The sequence below is a fragment of the Nyctereutes procyonoides genome, unplaced genomic scaffold (assembly GCF_905146905.1).
Source record: "Nyctereutes procyonoides isolate TBG_1078 unplaced genomic scaffold, NYPRO_anot_genome, whole genome shotgun sequence".
In the NCBI taxonomy this organism is placed as follows: domain Eukaryota; kingdom Metazoa; phylum Chordata; class Mammalia; order Carnivora; family Canidae; genus Nyctereutes; species Nyctereutes procyonoides.
The window spans coordinates 22,098,299-22,122,588 of record NW_026575126.1 but is presented as its reverse complement, the minus strand read 5'-3'; the positions used below and the strand labels follow the sequence as shown (position 1 = coordinate 22,122,588).

The window sequence follows — 24,290 nt, the reverse complement described above, 5'->3', positions numbered from 1 at the left end:
TGAAAATGAGGCTACCCAAAGAAGAGAAGGTAGTTAATCTAGGTAGTTAATCTAGGAATACACATTTAATAGGGAAGGACAAACTGCTTGAGAAAAGCGGTAAGGACGAGCAATCAAGTAGATCAGAGGTAAACAAACTATGGCCCACCCACCTGCCTATTTTAATAAATATATACGTATTCTCTGCTGCTGCTTTTGCACTATAACAGAAGAGATGACTAACAGCAACAAAGTTGAATAGTTGTGACATATGGCCCAGAAAGCCAAAATTTATTATCTGGAATTTTATAAAAAAAAGTTTTCCAACCCCTAAGATAGATAACTTAGAAAACCCAAGAAAGCATATCACTGAAGATGAGGAATTTTTTAAGTTCTAAGAAATAGTTAATTCATCAAAGAACTGGTACACTGGTACCAAAAATATCCATGGAAGGTAACTGACTTATGAGAATCTTGATAATGATCACTACAGTCTCCAACCTATAAATGTGTTGTGTTCTAGAAATTATAAAGTCAGTGATTTAAAAATAAGTCAGTAATTTTCAACCACAAATCCATGAATTACTTCAAACAAAAACAGGCCAAAATTGGGCAAAGAACATTCAAAGAGCAAGAAGTTTCACACTCTGAACCTATTTTTGTGTCTCAACATTTTAGGCACTGTTTAGAACTCCAGATAACGCGGACATTAGTTGTTTTGCATCACTCACTAGCCTTCTTTATTTTTTGACAGCCTGTGGCAGGCACATTTCTGCTCATTAGAAAAAAAGGTTATTTTGTACATTTTCACCCCCTTGCAGCTGGGCAGGACCAAGTGGCTAATTCTGTATAGTCTGTGCAACTATCAGATTAAAGGACTGAGGCCTCTTGCATTACCCTATCAGCTCTCCCATTCCCTGCTGAAGCAACTGTGGAGGCTTCAAGCTGAAGAAAATAGAAATGGTCTGGATTTTTGAGTTACCATATGGACTACCCTAGAGAGTTATCACCTGAACTTGTAGCTAGCTTTGCATGAGCAAGTAAACTTTTGCTGTGTAAAATCCCTAGGATTTGGTAGTTACTATTCCAGTACTGCCTAGCATATCTGAAACTATAGTTCTCCCAATGTCATGTCTATGTAGTTACAGTGCAGCTGGCAATGTTATGGTCCAGAAATATTTATTTGATCCAGCCTCATTATTCCAAGCTAACAAAAGCCAATCCTAAAATTTCTGCTGTACTTCTTGGAATGACATGTTCTCTTTCTGCTGAAGCTAAGCTGATAAAACATAATCTTAGGTCCACCCTGTGGAAACAGACTACTTGGGAATTAAAGAGAGGAAAGCAAAACAAGGAAAAGAGAATTCTTAACACTTTGCTGAGTACCCAGGTTCCTGAACTTTCCAGTCACATTAAGCCAATCAATCCTTTATTTAAACCAATCCGAGGGGGATCCTTGGGTGGCGCAGTGGTTTGGCGCCTGCCTTTGGCCCAGGGCGCGATCCTGGCAACCCGGGATCGAATCCCACATCGGGCTCCCGATGCATGGAGCCTGCTTCTCCCTCTGCCTGTGTCTCTGCCTCTCTCTCTCTCGCTGTGACTATCATAAAAAAAAAAAAAAAAAAAAAAAAATTAGGGATCCCTGGGTGGCGCAGCGGTTTGGCGCCTGCCTTTGGCCCAGGGCACGATTCTGGAGGCCCGGGATCGAGTCCCACGTCGGCTCCTGGTGCATGGAGCCTGCTTCTCCCTCTGCCTGTGTCTCTGCCTCTCTCTCTCTCTGTGTGACTATCATAAATTAAAAAAAAAAAAAATTTAAAAAATTAAAAATAAATAAAAAATAAACCAATCCGAGGGCAGCCCCGGTGGCGCAGCGGTTTAGCGCCGCCCGCAGCCCGGGGTGTGATCCCGGGGACCCTGGATGGAGTCCCACGTCACGCTCCCTGCATGGAGCCTGCTTCTCCTTCCCTGTGTCTCTGTCCACCACCCCCCTCTGTGTCTCTATGAATAAATAAATAAAATCTTTTTTTAAAAAATAGATAAATAAACCAATCCGAGCTGGGCGTCTCACTCTTAGAATTATAACTACCAGAGGTTAACTATGAAAGTCATAAGAGAGCTTAAACATAACAAAAAAAACATTAATTTAAACCCTAGACTCTGAGAGGAAGAGCACATATATACAAGAGGGAAGGAGAAAAAGAAGAAAGTAATATAACTGTTACCTTTTGTGTATGCAGGGTTAGTCCTAGGCAATATTTTTTTTAAAGATTTTATTTATTTATTTATGATAGAGAGAGAGAGAGAGGCAGAGACACAGGAGGAGGGAGAAGCAGGCTCCATGTAGGGAGCCCGACGTGGGACTCAATCCGGGACCCAGGATCACGCCCTGGGCTAAAGGCAGGTGCTAAACCGCTGAGCCACCCAGGGATCCCCTAAACAATATTTTTTTAATCGCTCTTGCCACTCTTTATGTAAAAGTAACCCATCAATAGGTTACTCTTCCCAAACTTCAAATATCCAGAGCCAAAAGAAACCATACACAAGCCACTAGACTACATTTAAGCCAACTTTGACACTAAAAAAACTAAAGCACAGCCCAAAATGTTTTGTTTATATTCTATCCACCAAATCAAAACTTCTACTCTAGGAAAACATGTCCTGGAAGAAGATACAACAAATTATTAATTGTACTCACTTCCAGGGAGAAGGATTGGTAAGGGACTTGAATTTACATGTTACAATGATTATACTATAAAATACATACTATTTTTATAATTTAAAAAAAATTTAATGATAAAAACATACAAAAATAACGTATACTCTCAAAGTAGCTGCTCATCTTTGGACCTTCTAAGAACAGTCTAAAGTCAACAAGAATTCATAACAAGTGTGAATGCTTAGTAAGTCCCATAAATCCTCACTTTGCATTTTCAATATGCTTATTAGATCAAATAAATCTCAGAGTATCTTAAACATGTAAGCGAAAAGCACTTAGGTTACTCCTAAACTAAAGATGTGTTAGGCAATTCATCGCTCTCTACAAATCTGCCTTTACTGTCAGTTCCCATAGGCGATCCTTTTTCAGCATTTTCTTCTCTCGTTTAAGAAGTCCAGAGATTCGGCAAGGAACCAATTATGATAGCAGTTTATATATAAGACATGTTTTTGAGTAGGGTGCTATAAATCAGGAGTTAAATGAAACACAAAGTTTTATACATATGCAATATATATCAGAGAAATTAAAATAGATGTCCTAGATATAATGGTACTTCATTTTTTGATATATGTGTTTCACCCACGTTTTCTAACTACCTTAGAATCATGTAGTCTGAAAAAAAAAAAAAAGAATCATGTAGTCTGGATACAAGGGAATTAACATGGTTCATTGTTCCTTCAGTGGTTGGAGAAGGTTTCTAAATCTAATGGGCATCTCCAAAAATTACCGTATGCCATATGTATTCTAGTTATATCTGTGATATTAAATATCATATTACTTAATTCAAATTTAAATTGCTAATTTTAATCTTTTTGATCCATTCTAGTTTGTCATGTTTTTATTTATTTTTGGTTTTATGGAAAATTATAAAATATCTCAAATAATTTCTCAAAACTTTATTTTTATTAATATTACAGTTAAATGATGGGAGTAAAGATATCTCTAGGATTTTTAAAGGCTGAAAATCACCTCTATACATTTTCAATCTTTCAACATTTGAGAAGCTGAGTTCTACTGCCTATTTAACAGGTCATCAATATCGTACTTATCTGTAACATAGGATACAAATCATACTATTTCATCTGGCAGAAGGGTAGTAATAGATACCTGAGACTGATCACATCCCTCTTTTTTTTTTTATTTTAAAGTTTATTTGTTTATTTGAGAGAGTGAGAGCAAGAGAGATCACAGAGGCAGAAGGAGAAGCAGACTCACTTCTCACAGGGAGCCTGATACAGGGCTGGATCCCAGGACCCCAAGACCTGAGCAGAAGGCAGACACTTTAATGGACCTACTGACCCAGGTGCCCCCAGCACCCCTCTTCTTACTTACCCCTTCCCCTACATCTAACAGTTAACATGCTTAGGAGTTGCCATTTTAATACAAATGTCCCTGATTTGTGGGCCTGAATTAAGTGACCCAGAGATAGAAAACTGAATCTCACTGGGCCAAAGAATTTACTTCCTAGATTTTTTATGTCTTGGGACCTGATATAATTTTGAGGCTAGTCTGAGTTGAATATCTGAGACATAAAACTTGACCTGTTGGTGACTGTATTTCCTGCTATACAGAGAAAGCCAGTATGCACCAAAAGAATAAAGGCAACCCACTAAAAGAAGCCCCTAACAAAATATTTGCTTATTTAAAGAAAAAAACAATAGGCTCTGGGTGTGTTTCAAGTACTGATTCTTTCTCTGTGACCTAGATGCATCCCAGTCTTTTAATTAAAAAGTAAAATCAATAAAAGATATCACCAGGGGGATCCCTGGGTAGCTCAGTGGTTTGGCGCCTGCCTTTGGCCCAGGGAGCGATCCTGGAGTCCCAGGATCGAGGCCCACATCGGGCTCCGGCATGGAGCCTGCTTCTCCCTCTGCCTGTGTCTCTGCCTCTCTCTCACTCTCTATCATACATACATACATACATACATACATACATAAATCTATCTTAAAAAAAGATATCAACAGATAAAGCAATAAATTTCCCATTATACTTACCATTTGAAGTGGGTTTGCCATCACTTACAGCCATGAATCTTTTCTCAGATAGTGTAAAATTAAACAGAAAAGATATCCACATGGGAAAGAATAAAGTTATATAACCTTACCTTCCACTATATACAAAGATTAATTTAAAATGGATTGAAGACCTAAACCTAAGAACACTACAAAATTCTTAAGAAAAAAATAGGAGGAAAGCTTCATGACACTGGATTTGGCAATGATTTCTTGGATGTGACAACAAAAGCATAAGCAATGAAAGAAAAAAATAAACTGAACATCAAAATGTAAAACTTGTGCATCCAGGGGATCCCTGGGTGGCTCAATGGTTTGGCGCCTGCCTTTGGCCCAGGGCGCGATCCTGGAGTCCCAGGATCAAGTCCCGCGTCGGGCTCCTGGCATGGAGCCTGCTTCTCCCTCCTCCTGTGTCTCTGCCTCCCTCTCTCTCTTTCAAAGAAAAAAACAAAACAAAACAAAACTTGTGCATCCAAGGTCACAATCAACAGATGAAAAAGCAGCAAATGGAATGGGAAAATGAATTTACAACTCCTCTATCTGGTAAGGGGCTAAAATCCAGAAAAATATTTGAACACTTAAAAGTTCAGTAACAAAAAACCCAAATAATTTGAATTAAAATTAAAAATTGGACAAAGAATTTGAATAGCATTTCTTCAAAGATACACAAATGGCCCTCAAGCATATGAAAAAATACTCAATATCACTAATCCTTAGGGAAATGCAACTCAGAATCACATTGAGCTCTCTTACACTAAGATGGCAACTATCAAAAACAAAAACAAAGGGTGCCTGGGTTGCTCAGTTAAGCATTTGACTCTTGATTTCAGCAGCTCAGATCTTGATCTCAGAGGTCCTGAGTTCAAGCCCCACACTGAGCAAGGAGCCTACTTAAAACACACACACACACAATCATAACAAGTGTTGGCAAGAAGGTGAAGAAATTGGAACCCTTAGGGATTGCTGGTGGGCATGTAAAACAGTTACAGCCACTGAGAAAAACAGTATGATGGTTTTTCAAAAAACTAAATAGATTTACCAAATGATCCAGAAATTCTTATTCTAGTTATACATTCAAAAGAACTGAAAGCAGGAACTCAAACAAGTATTTGTACACACATGTTCATAGCATCATTATTCATAAGAGCCAAAAGGTGGACCCAAATGTTAACAGATAAAGAGATAAAATGTGATATATACATACAATGGAGTAATATTCAGCCTTAAAAAGGAAGGAAATTCTGAATATGCTCCAACATGTGCAACCCTTATGTTAACTGAAACAAGCCCACTGCAGAAAAAGAACTACTCTATTTTACTTATGACTCATCTAAAGTAGTCAAATTCATAGAAACAGAAAATAGAATTGCAGGGCTGGGAGAAGGAAAAAATGAGGAGTTGTTTTTAACGGGTATAGAATTTTAGTTTTTCAAGATGAGTATGTTCTGGAGATTGGTTGCATAATGGTATGAATAAACTTAAGGCACCCCAAATGTACACTTAAAATGACTAAGATGATAATTTGTTTCCCTTCTAAATACTGGATTCTTAAAAGACAACTACATAATATCTTCAAAGTCCAAATTCAAATAAACAGCTAAAGCTGTCTGATTTACCTGTATTTTATACATACAAAATAATGAAGTAAATATTTTACCTCATTTTAGTCACTGCTACATTATTCAAATGGTACAAAAAATAATTTGGAAATGAATCTACTTAAGGCATTATGAAAGAGCCAAGAGATTAATGAAGTGATCTACACAGTCAACACCAGTAACAATCAAGCTGTTCTTGCAGTTGTTTAAACAATAATAGTCTTTAAGTCCTTTAAGCTTACTATCAAAATATTTAATACGACTGATTTGAACTTTCCTATGTGCTTTGTGTTTTACTTGTTAGTTTCTGCTTTAACATTTATTACAAGAAAAAAAATAAAAAACACTGTAATAGAAAAATCAGGAACAGGGTTTGTGATTCTCATTAAGGTGATGAGCCTGAGTTTCTTTACTAGTTAAATGAAACATTCTACATTGATTGGATCATTCCTCAACAGTTTACTGCTGGATGCTTGCTATAGGGAAAATACAGGTCTGAAGAATACAATGGTAACGAGTATCATCACACTCTTTCCAAGATTAAGAGAGACAGCAGCATACGTAAACTGAAACAGACAATCCAATAGTTAAAAACGTAGATTAGTAATTTGATGAATAATTAAGTTGGGGGGTCTGGGGGCAGGCAGCATCATTTTAGGTATAACAGAATGAAATGAGATAAAAATAGAGCTCTATGGTTCACAAAAAGTACAAGGAAGTATAGATAGGAGAAGAATGCCAATGATCAAAAAACAAAATATCAAAAAGCTAAAATATGCTAATGATAACTACATGAAGTCCAAACCAAACATATCAAGAAAATACAGTTACATGACATTAAAGAAAAGGTTCTCCAGGTGTCATGGTGTTTGCTAAGCCATGAGGAGAAAAGAACTGAGAGGGTAAGGAAAATATTAAAGGCAAGAATCAGAAAGAAGTAAATTTAACATTATGCTAATCTATCCCTAACACCAATTTATAATAGTATTTATCTTAAATAATAATTAAAAAAACAAACTTTCTACATAAGGTTTAAAAAATACCCAAAGTATTCTTTTCCTGAAAGATTTTTATTTGAGACAGAGCAAGCAAGTCAATGAGAGAACACAATCAGGAGGGGCAGGAGAGGAAGAAGCAGGCTCCTCACTGAGCAGGGAGGGTCCTGAGCAAGACCCTGGGATCATGACCTGAGCCCAAAGCAGACGCTTAACCAACTGAGCCACCAGGTACTCCACCAAGAGTTCTTAATGTCTCAAGAAGGAAATGAAAATAAAAAGGGCTTCTTGAAAGGTTATTTTCCTTCCTTAATGAAAAAAAAAATTTTTTTTAAAGGAAGATAAAGAGGCATGAGAAAGTAAAGACTAAACAGAAAATAAAAACTGATTTTAGTTGGATTATTCCGTATCTAAGCCTATCCTAAATATCTGGGGCAGCTCTTAGCAGAATAACCTCATTACAATGATGTACATGACAAAAATGCTATCTATCTAGTATGGACAGAAAGCGGTACTTTGACAAAGGTTCAGTATAAGACTGAGATCCTAATTTCTTAACTAAACTGAAACAAAGATCATTCAATTTTTTTTTAATTTTTTTTAAATTTATTTATTTATGATAGTCACAGAGGGGGGGGGGGCAGAGACACAGGCAGAGGGAGAAGCAGGCTCCATGCACCGGGAGCCCGATATGGGATTCGATCCCGGGTCTCCAGGATCACGCCCTGGGCCAAAGGCAGGCGCCAAACCGCTGCGCCACCCAGGGATCCCAGATCATTCAATTATTTATTCATTTAACTTAAGAGTCACTCAGCTCTAGAAGTACCAGCTATGTTGGCCAGGTTTGGTTGCCACTGGTACAGAACATAAGATCAAAAGGAATTTGGAGAGATTTCTGTTCTGGTTAAAATAAGTAGCTATTAGGCTTCTATCATCCAATCTATTTCTCTTCCAGTATACCACACATTTGAACCAAAAAGGAATAGTTTAGGGTGGGAATAAGGGAATATAATTTCATGGAGCAATCTCTATGATGGAACTTAATACTGTAATTATCTTTACTAGAAAAACATAAAATGAGGAGCCTAGTGGCTCAATTAAGCATCCAACTCTTGGTTTCTGCTCAGGTCATGATCTCAGGGTCCCAGGATCAAGCCCTTTGTAAGGCTCTACACTCAGTGGAGTGGAATCCCACTTGGGATTCTCTTTCTCTGCCCCCCCCCCCACCTTCCTCTCTCTCTCTCTAAAAGAAAGAAATCTTTAAAAAGAAATAAATCTTTAAAAAGAAATAAATAATAAATGATACATACTTATCATATCAGCTTCTTTTACTAAACAAATTTTAATCTCTGCCATACAAATAGTGTAAGTTTATTAAAAGAATAACCAATTTCATTTTTTTATCCCTACAAACCAAAAAGTATTTTACCAAGTAATCTGAAGTCATCATGTATCATCAATCAAAATGGACACGTCTGTTGGTTAAGCAACAACTTAGTTTTGGCTCAGATCGTGATCTCAGGGTTGTTAAGATTGAGCCCTGTGTCAGGCTCACGCTCAGTGCAGAGTCCACTTGAGATTCTCCCCCTCTCCCTCCTCTGCTACATGTGCTCTAATAAATAAGTACATCTTTAACTTAATATGCTAGAAATGAGATCAAGTTAAAAATTAAATGAGGGAAATTTTTCATTTTTCCCATGTGAATACATTTTTTATTGCTATTTTAACTTTTCAGAAATCCGTAAGGCTTCTAGATTCTTGAAGGGTAAAGTTTCCAAATGGTAACTTTTGGATAGGTAAACTATCATCATCATTATTATTAATATACTAGTAGATTCACTGATTCATATTTTCATATGGAAAATACCTTGCTTAAAAAAAGAAAATAAATGGATCAGGAAATTAGCATACCATTGTGTCAATAAATGTCATGATAATAGTATATTATTATAAAAATATTATAAGTAATCTATTCAACATACTAGTCCATTCCATCCCTACAACCAGCCAGTAGTGACATACACCACCACCACCACCACCACCACCACTACTACTACTACTACTACTACTACTACTACAACTACTACAGTAAACATTTATCTCCCTACTTTCTGCCACCCACTACCTTAAATTTCATTAGGGTAACTATCCTCCCCCATCAATAGCTAGAAGTTAACCTAATATTCTCACCTCTGAATTGTTCAGGAGAAGCATATGACCTAAACAGGTTTAGCATGACAAAAGGAGATCTTCACCCAAGTTTCTGGAGGAAAAAAGCTGCACAAGCTTGTAGTCTGCTGTCCTTCTATCCCCCCTCCTTTTCCTTCTTTCAATTTCTTCTTTCCTCCTTTTCCTTCTTCTCTCCTCCCCCCAGGTACAACAGAAAAGACCATCATTCTCCCCTGGAATGTGGAGATATGAAGATATGAAACCTAGAGCTAAGGGGGTAGAAAATCCAGTACTGAATGGGACCTGAGGATAAAGATAACAAGGGAAAGCAGAGCCAAGAAATGGTGCCTGGACACACATGACCTCTGAAACATTATTTACACGCAATTTTAGTCATGTGTGCCTGTGTTAGGTTAGATTTTTCTGTCACCTGCAATAAACCCTAACCCTAAGAACCTTATATCAGGGTCTAGTCCTTAAGGCTTCAAACACCTTTTTTTTTTTTTTTAAAAGAGAGGGAACAAGGGGGAGGGGCACAAAGAATCTTAGGCAGGCTCCATGCCCAGCTCAGAGCCTGATGCAGGGGCTCAACCTCAGGACCCTGAGATCATGACCTTAATCAAAATAAAGAGTCAGATGCTTAATTGACTGAGCCACTCAGTCTCCCCTTAAGCACCATTTTTATTTATTTATTTATTTATTTATTTATTTATTTATTTATCTATCTATCTATCTATTTATTTTTTTTTTTATTTTTACCATTAAGTTCTAGCAAAAACTGTCAAATAATGTCTAACAATGATTTTCCACTTGAACAAAATCTTAAGATAAATTCCATTTGTTTTAAGGCTAAAATTTTTCCTTTAAAACTGTTATCTTTTTTTTAAGATTTTATTTATTCATGAAAGACACACAGAGAGAGGCAGAGACATAGGCAAGGAAGAAGCAGGCTCCCTGCAAGGAGCCTGATGTGGGACTCGATCCTGGGACTCCGCCCTGAGCCGAAGGCAGATGCTCAACCAGAGCCACCCTGGCATCCCTAAAACTATTATCTTCTAACACATAATCCAAACATTACTTTCATCAGTAATATATATATCGGATTTTTGACAGAAACACAGATCAACACACTCAATTTCTAAGTTAATAGAAACTGAGGATCCAAGAAACTTAAGAAACCTTCAACACTAAAGCAAAACGTTACAGTTTGGAAAAACTGTATTACTCAGCTATTTCTTTTTCCTAGCATTTTGCTTCCTGATTTTAGGATTTTAAGATATTTCTGGAATGATGTCTGTTCATGATCTAGTTAGCCAATATTCCTTGTGGTAATAGCAATGATTTAATTAAATTGATCATTAAAAAAAATCAGTTACCTAATTCAATCTAATTCTGACCCAAAAAAAACCTGACAGAATTTACATTTATTTAATACTCAACTACTTAAAGATGTAATTTCAATTGAACACCAATAAAATAAATAAATATATATATAAGTATATATAAAAAGAGGTAATTTCATTTCTGAGAACTGAAAAAACTTTAACTTACCTCAATTGTTTCGCATAGTTCTGTTCAATTTCTATCCTCTCTTTAACAAATTTTGCATATCTTTCCAAGAAGTCAATTCCCCATTGTGTATGCTTGTCTAAGCTGTCGAACTGATCCTAGAAAAGGAGGGTAAAAACACATTGATAAGTCTAAAATTTTATCCACAAGCATTTTATACAGCTTCTGATATTTATTCAGAGAGGTAATGAAGTATAAAAGGAAAATATCTAGGCTTTTCTGCTAGTCTCTACCCACTTCATCCTTTAAGACCTACAGAGAAATAGGTTATAAATGCTAAATTTCTTATAATGCTAACTTCTTAGCATAATTCACTCTACTTTATATCTAAATGACTTTACATATGTGGTTTCCCTGGACCCAACACAAGTCCCCTCTTCACCTTTTAACAATTTACTCCTTGAAGACTTAGTTCAGGTACTATGGCTTCCAGAAAATGGCCCTCAATTCTCAGACTGGGATATGTTGGTCTTTCTCTGGGTCTCCAAAACTCCCCAAAGTTACTATCTTTTCTTTAAGTTTTTATTTAAATTCCAATTAGTTAACATACAGTGTAATTATTAGTTTCAGGTATCCAGTACAGTGATTCAACACTTCCAAACATCACTTGGTGCTCATTACAAGTATACTCCTTAACTCATCCCACACCCCCTCACTCATCTCCCTTCTGGTAACCACCAGTTTTGTTCTCTATGGTTAAAAGTCTTTTTTTTAGGTTTCTTTTTTTCCCCTTTGTTTTGTTTCTTATGTCGGTCTTTCTCTGACATTTCACTTAAAAAAAATACTCTTTAGCTCCATCCATGTTGTTGTAAGTGGTTAAGATTTCATTCTTTTCTATGGCTTTTTAATATATATTCACATCTTTTTTTTTAAAGATTTTATTTATTTATTCATGAGAGACAGAGAGAGAGAGAGAGAGAGAGAGAGAGAGAGAGAGGCAGAGACACAGGCAAAGGAAGCAGCAGCCTCCACGAAGGAAGCCCGACATGGGACGCGATCCCGGGACTCCAGGATCACCCCCTGGGCTGAAGGCAGGCGCTAAACCTCTGAGCCACCCAGGGATCCCCCACACCACATCTTCTTTATCAGTTTATCAATCAATAGACACTTGGGCTGTTTCTGTAATTTGGCTATTGTAGATACTGCTGCTATAAACATTGGGTTGCGTAGATCCTTTTGAATTAGTATATTTGTATTCTTTGGGTAAATACCTAGTAGTGTGATTGCTGGATAATGTAGTTCTATTTTTAACTTTTTGAGGAACCTCCATACTGTTTTCCACAGTGGCTAGACCGGTTTGCATTCCCACCAGCAGTGCAAGAGGGTTCTGGGTTCCCTTTATTCCACATCTTCACCAACACCTGTTGTTTCTTATGTTGTTAATTTTAGTCATTCTGACAGGTGTGAGTGATAACCATAGTTTTAACTTGTATTTCCCTGATGATCAGTGATTTTGAGCATCTTTCCATGTGTCTGTTAGCCATCTATAGTTCTTAGGAAAAATGTCTATTCACATCCTCTGCCCATTTTTTAACTGGATTATTCATTTAAGTGGCGCTGAGTTTTCTAAGTTCTTTATGTATTTTAGATACCAACCCTTTATGGGATATGTCATTTGCAAATATCTTCTCTGATTCCATAGGTTGCATTTTAGTTTTGTTACCTGTGTCCTTTGTTGCATAGAAATTTAGAAATTACTATCTTATTCACTTGCCATACTCTGTGGAGGGCAGGAACCATGTTTTATCCAACTCTGAACTCCCAAGGCATAAGCGCCATGCCTTGCATCATTGCAGGCAGCCAATGAAGCTATATATAAATAAAATCAAATATACATCAGTTCAAATTCTGGGCTCTGCATTTACCAGATGTTTGACATTGGGCAAATTACCAAGGCCTTCTGAATTTTTTCCATCTTAAAATGGGAGTCCCACCACACCTCAATAGGGTTATGAGGATATTATTAAGTGCTGTACAATGCAGTAAACATGATACTAACACATCACAAAGTATCACTGGTCCTGCAGAACTCTCTCAATCCTCAAAAGATATTCCTTTCTGTTGCCTAAGAAACCACCATTTTCTATTCTTCAAGAATAATCTCCAAACTAATATCTTGGTGCTTTCTCCTTCTCCCATATCAAAAGTCTATAATGTTGACAAAGAGTTCAAAAACCATCCCTCTTCTTTATCTCTAATTGTTCTTCTTTTTCTAAATCACATGGATTAATAGGATTCGTTATTTACAAATAAATCATCTTCAAGTCTTTACCTTTTATCCCTTTCCCTACTTTAATTCATCTTAAAATTCTACTCATGAAGGTAAGTAAATTCTATCTAAACAGCAGAGATAGAATTCATCTGGCTGTCACAATTTGGTATTACTACTCTAATTCTATTCTTTCATGCAACTTTTTCATTATCATTTGGCCTCCAAAGTAGACTTGAACAGAGCAAGAGAATGCACTGCCCAGTAAGCTTAATTAGAATATTAGTATTTCCTATTATAAATTAAATTTCCTTTCAAACTGAAAAACTCTCAACAAAAAACATTTCCCTAAAAACCAACAGTCTGAAGTTCTAACACTCATCCTTCATTTTTCCAAAATGTTTCAAAGGCTTCTTCTCACCATCTTCTTCATCAAATTTTACATTAACACTTCTTTATCTTCTAGATAAAATCTTTGATTTTTTTAAAATTATAAACTATCCATAAAAAATTTAAACAACCATATGTGTTTAATCATAAATTATATAAACTATACCATTAAATTATGTAATTATGAAATTCAGAAAAAAGAAATCTTAAAAAGGAAGTAAAACTGAAATGTTTGTTTTAAATAGTTTTTTTTTAACATACTTAACATACTTAACAAAAGCCTTTGGGCCATGACTTTTTAAAATATTAACAATTTTAGTGAGAGCAATGAATTAAATATGCTTCATTATTTCTAAAATCTTGGTGTAATACTTAATGGTAGGGCGCCCAGGTGGCTTCAGTTGGACTCTTGATTAAAGCTCAGGTCATGGTCTCAGGTTGTGAGATGAGCCCTGAATGGGGGCTCCAAGCTCAGTGCAGAGTCTGCTTCCCTCTCCCTCCCCCTCTTTGCCCCTTCTCTCACTTAGGCATTCAAGTTCTCTCTCTCAAATAAATAGAATCTTTAAAAAAAAAAAAATTAATGGCAAAGAAATCTCAAGCCTTGGTTCCAAACTGCGACAATTAGTTTTTAGTGGTCGTCATAGCTAGGGAAACAAAAAGACTCACAAAACTCTAAAGATCTAAGTGGAAAAAATTCACTATGGACTGTACTTTCCAAATCCTTTTTCAATCTTATTCACCAATATGTAACAGTTTGTGTTAAAATTAGGGTAATAAAGATCCTTGATGTTAGGCTGTTATTTTTACAAACTAATCAGAAAGCACTGCATCGTCATATTTTCAACACATAGGTTCAAACTCCACTGAAACTGATGTGATTTTTGTCTGTCAATTTGGCTAGGCCACATTGCCTATAATTTTGGTCAGATATTATCCTGGGTGTTTCTGTGAAGGCATTTTTTAGATAAGATTAATACTTAAATTGGTGAATTTATAATAAAACAGAGGATAATCTGTTTTATTATCCTAAAGTGAACAAGCCTCATCCAATCAGTTGAAGGCCTTAACAGAACAAAGACTAATCTTCCCTTACGAGAAGGGATGCTGCCAGCTGACTGCCTTTGGGCTAAAATGGCAACTAGAACTCTTCTTTGTCCCACCTTGCAATTTGGACCTGCCAAACCTTTAAAATCATGTGACTAAAGTCTTTATAAACCAATCAGTCTCTCGTTTTCTCTACACACACACTCACACCTGTCAGTACTAAAGATAAAATATTTGCTGGTCCATACATTATTCTCAGCAACAAAATTATATAATGATGGAAGCATTTCCAAACATCCATCATCAAAATGCTTTCTCCACAGCTCAAATTTCTTTGGCAAAGTAGCTATTCACTATTAAAATGTTCTGTAGTTTGATGGGACAGATTAAATTTTCTCAAAAATACTTGACAGGAAAGCATATTACTAACAGCTACTTATTAAAGAAATTGCGGGCAGCCCGGGTGGCTCAGCGGTTTTAGCACCGCCTTCAGCCTTTGTCCCAGGATCGAGCCCCACATCAGGCTTCCTGCATGGAACCTGCTTCTGCCTCTGCCTGTGTCTCTGCCTCTCTCATGAATATATATATATATATATATATATATATATATATAATATATATATATATATATAAAAAATCAACATTTAAACAAACCTGTATGAAACAAAGATTTTCAGTGGTCCCTCCCCATTTCATTTGGAAATATTGTCAAAAGTCTATCTGCTGTATTGTAAAGGCATTGTTTTTATAAATAATGACCATTTTTATAAATTACCATAATAAAAATATGCTGTAATATCCTGTGACCTTCTGGCTTCACTTATGTTTTTGCTTACCAATAAATGATGAAGTGAATAAATTACAACCGTATCCCAATTACCTTTCTAATATCCCAGTCAATGCACTGTTATATCACTGGTTATAATCTGTTTTTCATAAAACTCTGTTTAGATCATTTACTATTATGAATAAATCATCAGGGGTGCCTGAGGAGGTTAATCAGTTAAGCATCTGCCTTCAGCTTATGTCATGATCCCCAAGCCACACATGGGGTGCCCTGCTCAGTGGGAGCCTGCTTCTCCCTCTTTCCCTCCTTCCTGCTTATGCTCTCTCACAAATAAATAAAATCTTAAAAAAAAAGAATAAATCTTCAACACATCTTTCCTTTAACTACTTTCCAAAAAAAGTAGTTCTAAATAAACTTTATTATTGAAACAATCTTACAAACATATACTGAAATATTAGAAACATCTATATCTTAATTAAACTATACAACCATGCTTTCATCATATAATTTTTTCTAAAATATTTCTTTAGGGGTGTCTCCTATGAGCCTTCTAACAGTATTTGTTGAGATTAGTTTGTCACCATGTTGTTTTATATATAACATGTGTTTTTACCACAAAAGGAAGAGTAAGTATATTCCTAGTAGCATGCTTTTACCATTAAGTCTAAAATCTAAAGAGGATTCCAGTATACTCATGTTCATAGAAGCATTATTCACAATAACCAAAAGGTGAAAACAACCCACACATTAACAGATAATGAATAAACAAATTGTGGTGTATACATACAACAGAATGCTACTTAGCCTTTAAAAGGATATTCTGACACATACTACAACATGGATGAGCCTTGAAGACATGCTATGTGAATTAACCCAGTCAGAACAAATACTATGATTCCATTTCTACAGAGTACTTAGAGTAGTTAAATACATAGACACAGAAATGTGGTTACCAGGGGCTGAGGGAGAATGGGGAGTTATTGTTTAATGGGTAGAGTTTTGCTTGGGAAGATGAGAAAAGTTCAGGAAATGGATGGTAGTGATGACTGTACAATACTGTGAATATAGTTAATGTCAGTAAATTGTACACTTAAAATGGTAAATGTTACCTATATTTTACCACAATAAAAGGAAAGAGGCTTCCAAACATTTATCAACAAATTCAGTGAAATTTAGTAGACTCTTGACCATGTGACTTTAAATATCACTAAAAAAAACTGCAGAGGTCACAAGATGCATTCTTTTTTTTTTAAATTTTTTTAAAGATTTTATTTATTTATGATAGACAGAGAGAGAGAGAGAGGCAGAGACACAGGCAGAGGGAGAGGCAGGCTCCCTGCAGGAAGCCCGACGTGGGGACGTGGGACCCGATCCCGGGACTCCAGGATTGTGCCCTGGGCCAAAGGCAGGCGCTAAACCGCTGAGCCACCCAGGGATCCCCTGCATTCTTATTTTTCAAACTCTTATTCTGATGGCTTCATATTGTTATCTGATTATCGTAAGACATAAAATACATTCAGAACAAGCTTCATTAATAACCGTAACAGATCAGTAGCCATATTTCAAATAATCTCCTTATGGGAAACCACTTCTAGTCCATATGATCAAGATACAGCCATTGTATCTTTTTTCTTTAATAAACATTGTTAATAACTACTGTTTATATTTTTTCTCAAATGTATTAAGAAGATAAGCATCAGCCTTGCCATTTCTTATTGTTTTCCTATGCTCACATATTTAACCCACAATTTCTTTATTGGAAACTTTTAAGTCAAAAGCAAGACTCCAATGTCAATTCGTATTTAAAACACTAGTACAGTATCACAGTTGTTCTTTTTTAGATAACATACATAAATAGAAGTACTAAGTTCTTTTCTCCTTATTTCAGTGGATCATCTTGTGTGCTCTACTTTGAAGACCTTTGCTTTAAATTATGCATTATCATCTGATCTATATCAAGTCCTCCCTAATCTACTATATGGTCTTATGTTATCTTTACCTTCTCTTGTATCCACACAGAATTCTAGTTTTTTTTTTTTAATTGAATTCTAGTTTTCTATTTTAGTTCATCACTTTCCAAGTTAAATTAAGAATATTGGTCCAGGGCACAGGGGTGGCTCAGTCAAGTTAAGCACCTGCCTTCAGCTCAGGTAATAATCCCAGAGTCCCCAGATAGAGTCCTAAGGAGTCCTGAGGATTGAGTTGGGCTTCCCTCTCAGTGGAAGTCTGCTTCTCCCTCTGACCCTACCCTACCCTCCTCTCATATAAACAAATAAAATCATAAAAAAAAAAAAAATACTGGTCCAAATTTACATATCCCCCAGGTCTATTTCAAGGTCTTTCAGGATTCCTAAAGAAAAATCAAATCATCTAAGAGAACTTCGTATCTAAGACCTATGTCAAATTTTTAATGTCATTCCTTTTTCCTCCAATACTCAAAATCATTTATGTTAAAATTCCACTGAACAGAACCTTGAACTATATATATATTAACTCACCAAAAGGTATTTTTAGAGTTTGTCACCATAACAAATATTATTTTGCTCAATCAGAATATTAAAAGAAAGTATAGTAAAATTTTATTTTTCAGCTACTGAAGGTAAAGTTACTAACCTAAAAAATCTCTTTTGATAAAGTTTTTAATTTCTGTTTTAAATATTCAAAAATATTACTGGATAACTGTACAAGCAGAAAATTAGACAAGCCAAATAACTGTGTTAATTATATTTAACTAAGATCTTCATATACCCATTAAATAAACAGATCCCAAATAAAGGCCAACTAAAAAAACATACATACATACAGTATTAAAAGGCAAGATAAAGCATGAGATACACATTTGAAAGTGAAACAAAGTTCTCTTTTTTAGCCACTCTAGGGGGAAAAAATCTGAATTGAAAAAAAGTGGGCAACCCTGGTGACGCAGCGGTTTAGCACCGCCAGCAGCCCGGGGTGTGATCCTGGAGACCCGGGACTGAGTCCCACGTCAGGCTTCCTGCATGGAGCCCGCTTCTTCCTCTGCCTGTGTCTCTGCCTGCCTCTCTCTCTCTCTCTCCCCCCCCCCACCGAATAAATAAATAAATAAATCTTTTTAAAAAATAAAGGAGAAAAAAAAAAGAAAAAAAGTACCTCTGAAAGTCAGTAGTTTTAAAACAGAAAATTTTAAATACTACATTATATACACGTATTATAAATTATTTTTCTGCCTCAATCCACAAACTGTAAAAATTTGTCACATATATATTTAATGTTATGACATTTAAAATGCAGAAGAAACACTTATTAAGTGTTCTTAAGATAAATTTTATTTAATCCATTGAACAAGATACCTGGGTTTTCAACTAGACATATTAATTACAATACATTTAAGAGATAGTATAAACACCATAAACTCCAAACATTCAAAAATGAATGATTTAAATTCTGAAAGTGAGCAGAGAAAGTAATTTATTAATATTCATACAAATAATAAAAAGGCAAAGTAAATAGCAAGAGATCCAAACAAGATTCATGGCTGAAATGTTAAAATTTCAGTGAACAAAAAATGTCCACTTTAAATTGTTATTTTACCAGACATTTTTCTCTAAGCAGAACTCAACAAAAGCAACAATTACAAAACTGTAAAAGAACTTCACCATAAAGTTGTCTCTGTACCCTAAATCCGAGAGACATTAGGTAACAAAGTACAAGTTTATTTTGCATTTTTATATATATACCAGTTTCCAAACAATCATTTGATCACTTCCTTTGTTAACAATGATATTAGTATTTTGGGGTGATTCAAGGACTTAAGAAATGTTAAAACCAAGGATTAATAACAAAATTAACCTTATCACATAGCCTAGAACATACACAAGCACTTACTAGTATGCTGACTGAATAACCATTCTATTTGCTTAGTACTTTTGAATTTACAAAGTATTTTCACATACATTACCCAATGTTCCCTACAAAACCCTCTTGTGGACAAGGCATTTTATAACCAAGGAAACCAAGTTCCTGAAATTAAGGAATTGAACCACTCTGACTCCAAACTTCTACTATAACACACCACTGTTTGGTTAAATAAGGCTGTTTATTAGTAAATAATGGTCCCAGACCCTTGACTTTATAAATATGGAAGCTAAGGCCCAGAATGCTTAAGTGATTTGCTCATAGCTGGCTAGCAACCAAAATGGGATGGGGTTAGAAAGATTATCTTCTAAATTCACATCCAGTTTTATATTCTTAATAAACAAATGAGTAACTGTTGTGAATACTGTTAGTAAAAATGATGCATTTATTTCACCAGGAGAGAAAGAGATGGTTTGATAAAAATTCTGGGTCACTGGGGAGCTTTGAGCACCATAAAAGGAACAAATTAAAAAATCTCAAGTTAAAAACTGCCTAATACACACACTGAATGTCTAAACTCTTTATAAGATCCCTGGTAAGTTGTTGAGTCTTTTTGAGTAGTCAGTCATACCATTAGTGGTCAGAACAACTCCAAAAGCATGAGAGAACATGGCTGGACATCAAGGAATGCTTTTTATTAACACAAAATGAAATAGGAAACTCTTCTATCAAAAAATAAGAACCAATCATAAAGCCTTATGTTTAGTTTCAAAGCCTGAAATCACATTTCTCCCCAGTAATTGTCAGCAAATACCTTGGACTATATAGTGGAAAATGTCAGAAAATGCTCAAGATAATAAACTAAAGAAGTAAAATTAAGCAGCATCTGAAATCACCTATGGATTACAAATAAATAATATTAAGTTATCAAAAAAGGCAATTAGCCTTACTCTCCCATTCTCTCTACCTTTAGCATTGCTCTTATTTCTATGGATTTACTCTAGATTACTAGGAGAGTCCAACTTCTTCCATTTTCTTGCCTTCATTAATCCCTCACTTCCAACATATTCATTTTTACACAGCTTCTGTGAAATATGCTCTCTCCCCTCAGTGGTATGCCCTAATTAAATGTGATCTCATATTTAAATTCAAGAAAGCTATTACTTTCTGTCTCCTTCAGGTACTGTTTTTTTTTTTTTTAATTTTGTAAAATGTTTAAAGTTACTTTACCTTATTCATTTGGGAACACAAGGAAAACACTCGAAATTAAAGTTGGCATCAACACCAACTAACTGTCCATACTATTCAGCATAAATCATGTGTTGCTCCAAGGTTCTACTGTATAGTGATGTGTGGTAATAAATACTAAATTTACTCAGTCACCTTACTTTTATCTATAAAATTATCTTTAATTCAATTTAATTAAAAATAAGTATTTTATGGATCACAAAATGTTAACAATTTTTTTCAGAAGTCACTATTTTATATTCAATCCTTGTTTTTCTAATTACTTTGACACAGCCTTGCATCTAAATGAAGTTCCAATAAAGTACTTCTGGTAAAGCACCAAAGGTCACAACTATTTTTTGAAAAACTTCCTTCACTAAAAAGCAGAATAATGACTTTGCTGTCCTAGTTTGGGTTTACTCTATGGCTCTGATTACTGCCAAAGTTTCTCCAGCACTTCTGAATACCAAAGTACTACCAAAAACATTTTTAACATCTAACACAACTGACTTTTCTCATTCTTGGATTCATATGAAACTGGAAACTTTTTTAAAGTCTCATGGAACTAAAAAGCCAATTTGTAATTCAGAGTCAACAATATCTACCCCAAAAGTAAACAAGAATATATTAATTTTAAGATAAACAACTGAATTATTTGGATTTGTTTCCTTGTGGGGTTTTTTAAGATTTTATTTATTCATGAGAGACACAGAGAGGCAGAGAAATAGGCAAAGGGAGAAACAGGCTCCCTATAGGGAGCCCGACATGGGACTCGATCCCAGGACCCTGGGATCATGACCATAACCAAAGGCAGATGCTCAACCACTGAGCCACCCAAGCGTCCGTTTTTTGTTTTTTTTTTTTAAAGATTTGAGTGAGAGACAGAGCAAGTAGGGGGAAGGGGAGAGGGAGGGAGACAGAAAATCCTCTGCATGGACAAAAGCCAACTCCCCACTGATCAAGGAGCCTGATGCAGGACTTAATTCCAGGACCCGACCCAAGATCCTAACGTAAGCCGAAATCAAGAGTCAGCCACTCAACCAACTGAGCCACCAGGTGCCATCACTGTTATCATTTCATGCAAATAGCCTCAACTGTCTTTGCTCTCTCTCTTGCTTTGTCAAATTTCAACCATGGTATTATATTTAACTCTTTACCAACCCTTTCTCGTGCTGCAGGAAAAAAATGGGGTGGGAAGGAAGTAAGGAAGGAAAGGAAGGACGGACAGATGGACAGACAGGCAGAGAAACCACCCAATCAACCAAACTCATTGGTCATTATTTTGAAACATGTGATTAACCCAAAACAGTTTAATACTACTTAGCCTGAACCCATTCACCATCCCACTATCATAGCCAACCATTTTATACATTCTTTCGGTTTAAATTTGCACCACCTCCTATCCATCTCACTCTCAGCCAAAACCCTGCTTCCTACCTCACTAAAAGAGACACAGTCAGAAGATAATTCCTCATTCTCCAACTCTATTTTTAACACAAACACCTATGTGCTTTTATTCTGCCCTCATGCTTATTACGTTGGATACACTATCTACAACCTTAGTGCTTCTACCTACCTGAAGAATCAGTGCAATTTCAGGTTTAGTTGTTAAAATGTTTAAGACTCTGAGTCTGCATATGCTTGATGTATTCCAGAAAGAGTAGGCGTTAAAGTGGGAAGTGTAAAGGGTCAGAATGCAGGCTGCACAAGCCTTATCTTCCACCATAAGGACCTCAGCTTTACACTGATTAAGATGAAAACGCACTGGAGGTTCTTGAGCATAGCCCAACATGACCTGACTCAGATTATTAAACCTGATTAGGAAAAAAAAAAAAAAAGTGATTGAAGGCAAGGGAGACTTTTGGGGAAGGCTACTGCAATAATCCAGACTAGAGATCAGGTTAGCTTGGACCAGGGTGGAAGGAGCAGAATAGTGAAAAGTGGTAAGATTTTGGATATATATTCTCAAGGCCATGACAACAAAAGTTTCTGATATTTTCTGTGTGGGTTGTGAAAGAGAGACATCAATTTTGAGCACCACCATCTAGAAGGATAAATTTGCTTTGAACTAAACTGGGGCAATTAAGTGAACAAGTCTGGTCAAGGAGAAGACAAAATTTTGGTTTTACACAGTTAAGTCTGTGATATCCTTAGACATCCAAGATATGTTGAATACGCAGTTAAATACCTATATCTGGAATTCAACAGAAGTGATCCCCCATGAAGATATATGGTAAGATATGATACTGAATTCAAAAAACTGAAGTCATTTCATGCATCTTTTCCAAACACAACGCTAAGAAACTAGTTGTCAACCATAAGAAAAAATCTGCAAAGAACACAAATACAGGGAGGTTGAATAACATGCTACTAAACAATGAATGGATCAACCAAGATACCAAGAGGAAATAAAAAAAATACAGAAAACAAAACATTCCAAAATCTTTGGGATGCAGCAAAAGCTGTTCGAAGAGTGAAGTTTATAGCAATACAGGTCTACTTCAAACGGTGAGAAAAATCTCAAACAACCTTACACCTAAAGGAGCTAGACAAAGAATAAATGAAACCTAAAACTAGTACAAAGAAAGAAATAATAAAGATTAGAAAATAAATAAATGATATAGTAACTGAAATAACAAACAGATCAATGAAAGCAGGAGCTGTTTTTTGAAAAGATCAACAGAATTGATAAACCTTTAGCCAGACTCAAAGAGAAAAAGAACTCAAATTACACGCAATACAAAATCAGAAATAAAAGAGAAGATATAACAACACAAATACAAAGGATGAGAATATTTTGAAAAATTTATGTCAACAAATTAGACTAGGGAAAAAATGGACAAATTTCTAGAAATATATAACCTCCCAAAACTAATCAGGAAGAAACAGAAAATTTGAACACAGCAATTACCATCAATGGAATTTAATTAATAATCAAAAACGCCAAACAAAAGTCCAGAACCAGATGGCTTCACAGGTGAATTCTAACAAACATTTAAATAAGAGTTAATAGCTATTCTTATCAAACTATAACAAAAAACTGAAGAGAAAGGAAATCTCAAATTTATTCTATGAAGACAGCATTATCCTGATACCAAAATCAGCCTAAGATACTATCAAAAAAAGAGAACTACACGCCAATATCTCTGATAAACATAAGATACAAAAATCCTCAACAAATACTACTAAACCAAATCCAATAAATTTAAGAAATCATTCACATCATCAATCACAATTTGTTCTTGGGTTGCAAAGGTAGTTCAATGTTCACAAATCAATCAACACAATACATCACATCAAAATAAAGGACAAAAAGCATATAATCTCAGTAGATGCAGAAAAAGCATTTGGCGAAGTACAATACCCATTCATGATAAAAATCCTCAACAAAGTAGGTTTAGAGAGAACATACCTCAACATGATAAAGGCTACATATGAAAAATGCACAGCTAACATCATACTTGATGGTGAGAGCTTTTCCCCTTAAGATCAGGAACAAGACAAAGATGTCTACTCTCATCACTTTATTCAACATAGTATTACAAGTCCTAGCCACAGCAATCAGGTAAGAATAAGGAATAAAAGACATCTAAATTGCTAAAGAAGTAAGACTGTCAACACTTGCAGATGACAAGATACCATACAAAAAAAAAAAAAAAACACTAATGGCTCCACTAAGAAAGTACTAGAACTGAAAAAATGAATTCATTAAGGTCACAGGATACAAAATCAATATACACAAATCCGTTATACATTTCTAT

At 35.6% G+C, this 24,290-nt stretch overlaps 1 protein-coding gene across 4 annotated transcripts in view; it reads right to left on the bottom strand.

Moving 5' to 3' along the window:
- FNBP1L (formin binding protein 1 like) overlaps window positions 1-24,290 on the bottom strand; it is a 112,361-nt gene that overhangs the window by 45,782 nt on the left and 42,289 nt on the right. For all 4 annotated transcript variants that reach the window (XM_055340024.1, XM_055340023.1, XM_055340021.1 and 1 more), the window contains exon 2: window positions 11,021-11,136. In XM_055340024.1, the coding sequence (XP_055195999.1) occupies window positions 11,021-11,136 (116 nt within the window). The remainder of the gene's footprint in view (window positions 1-11,020; window positions 11,137-24,290) is intronic.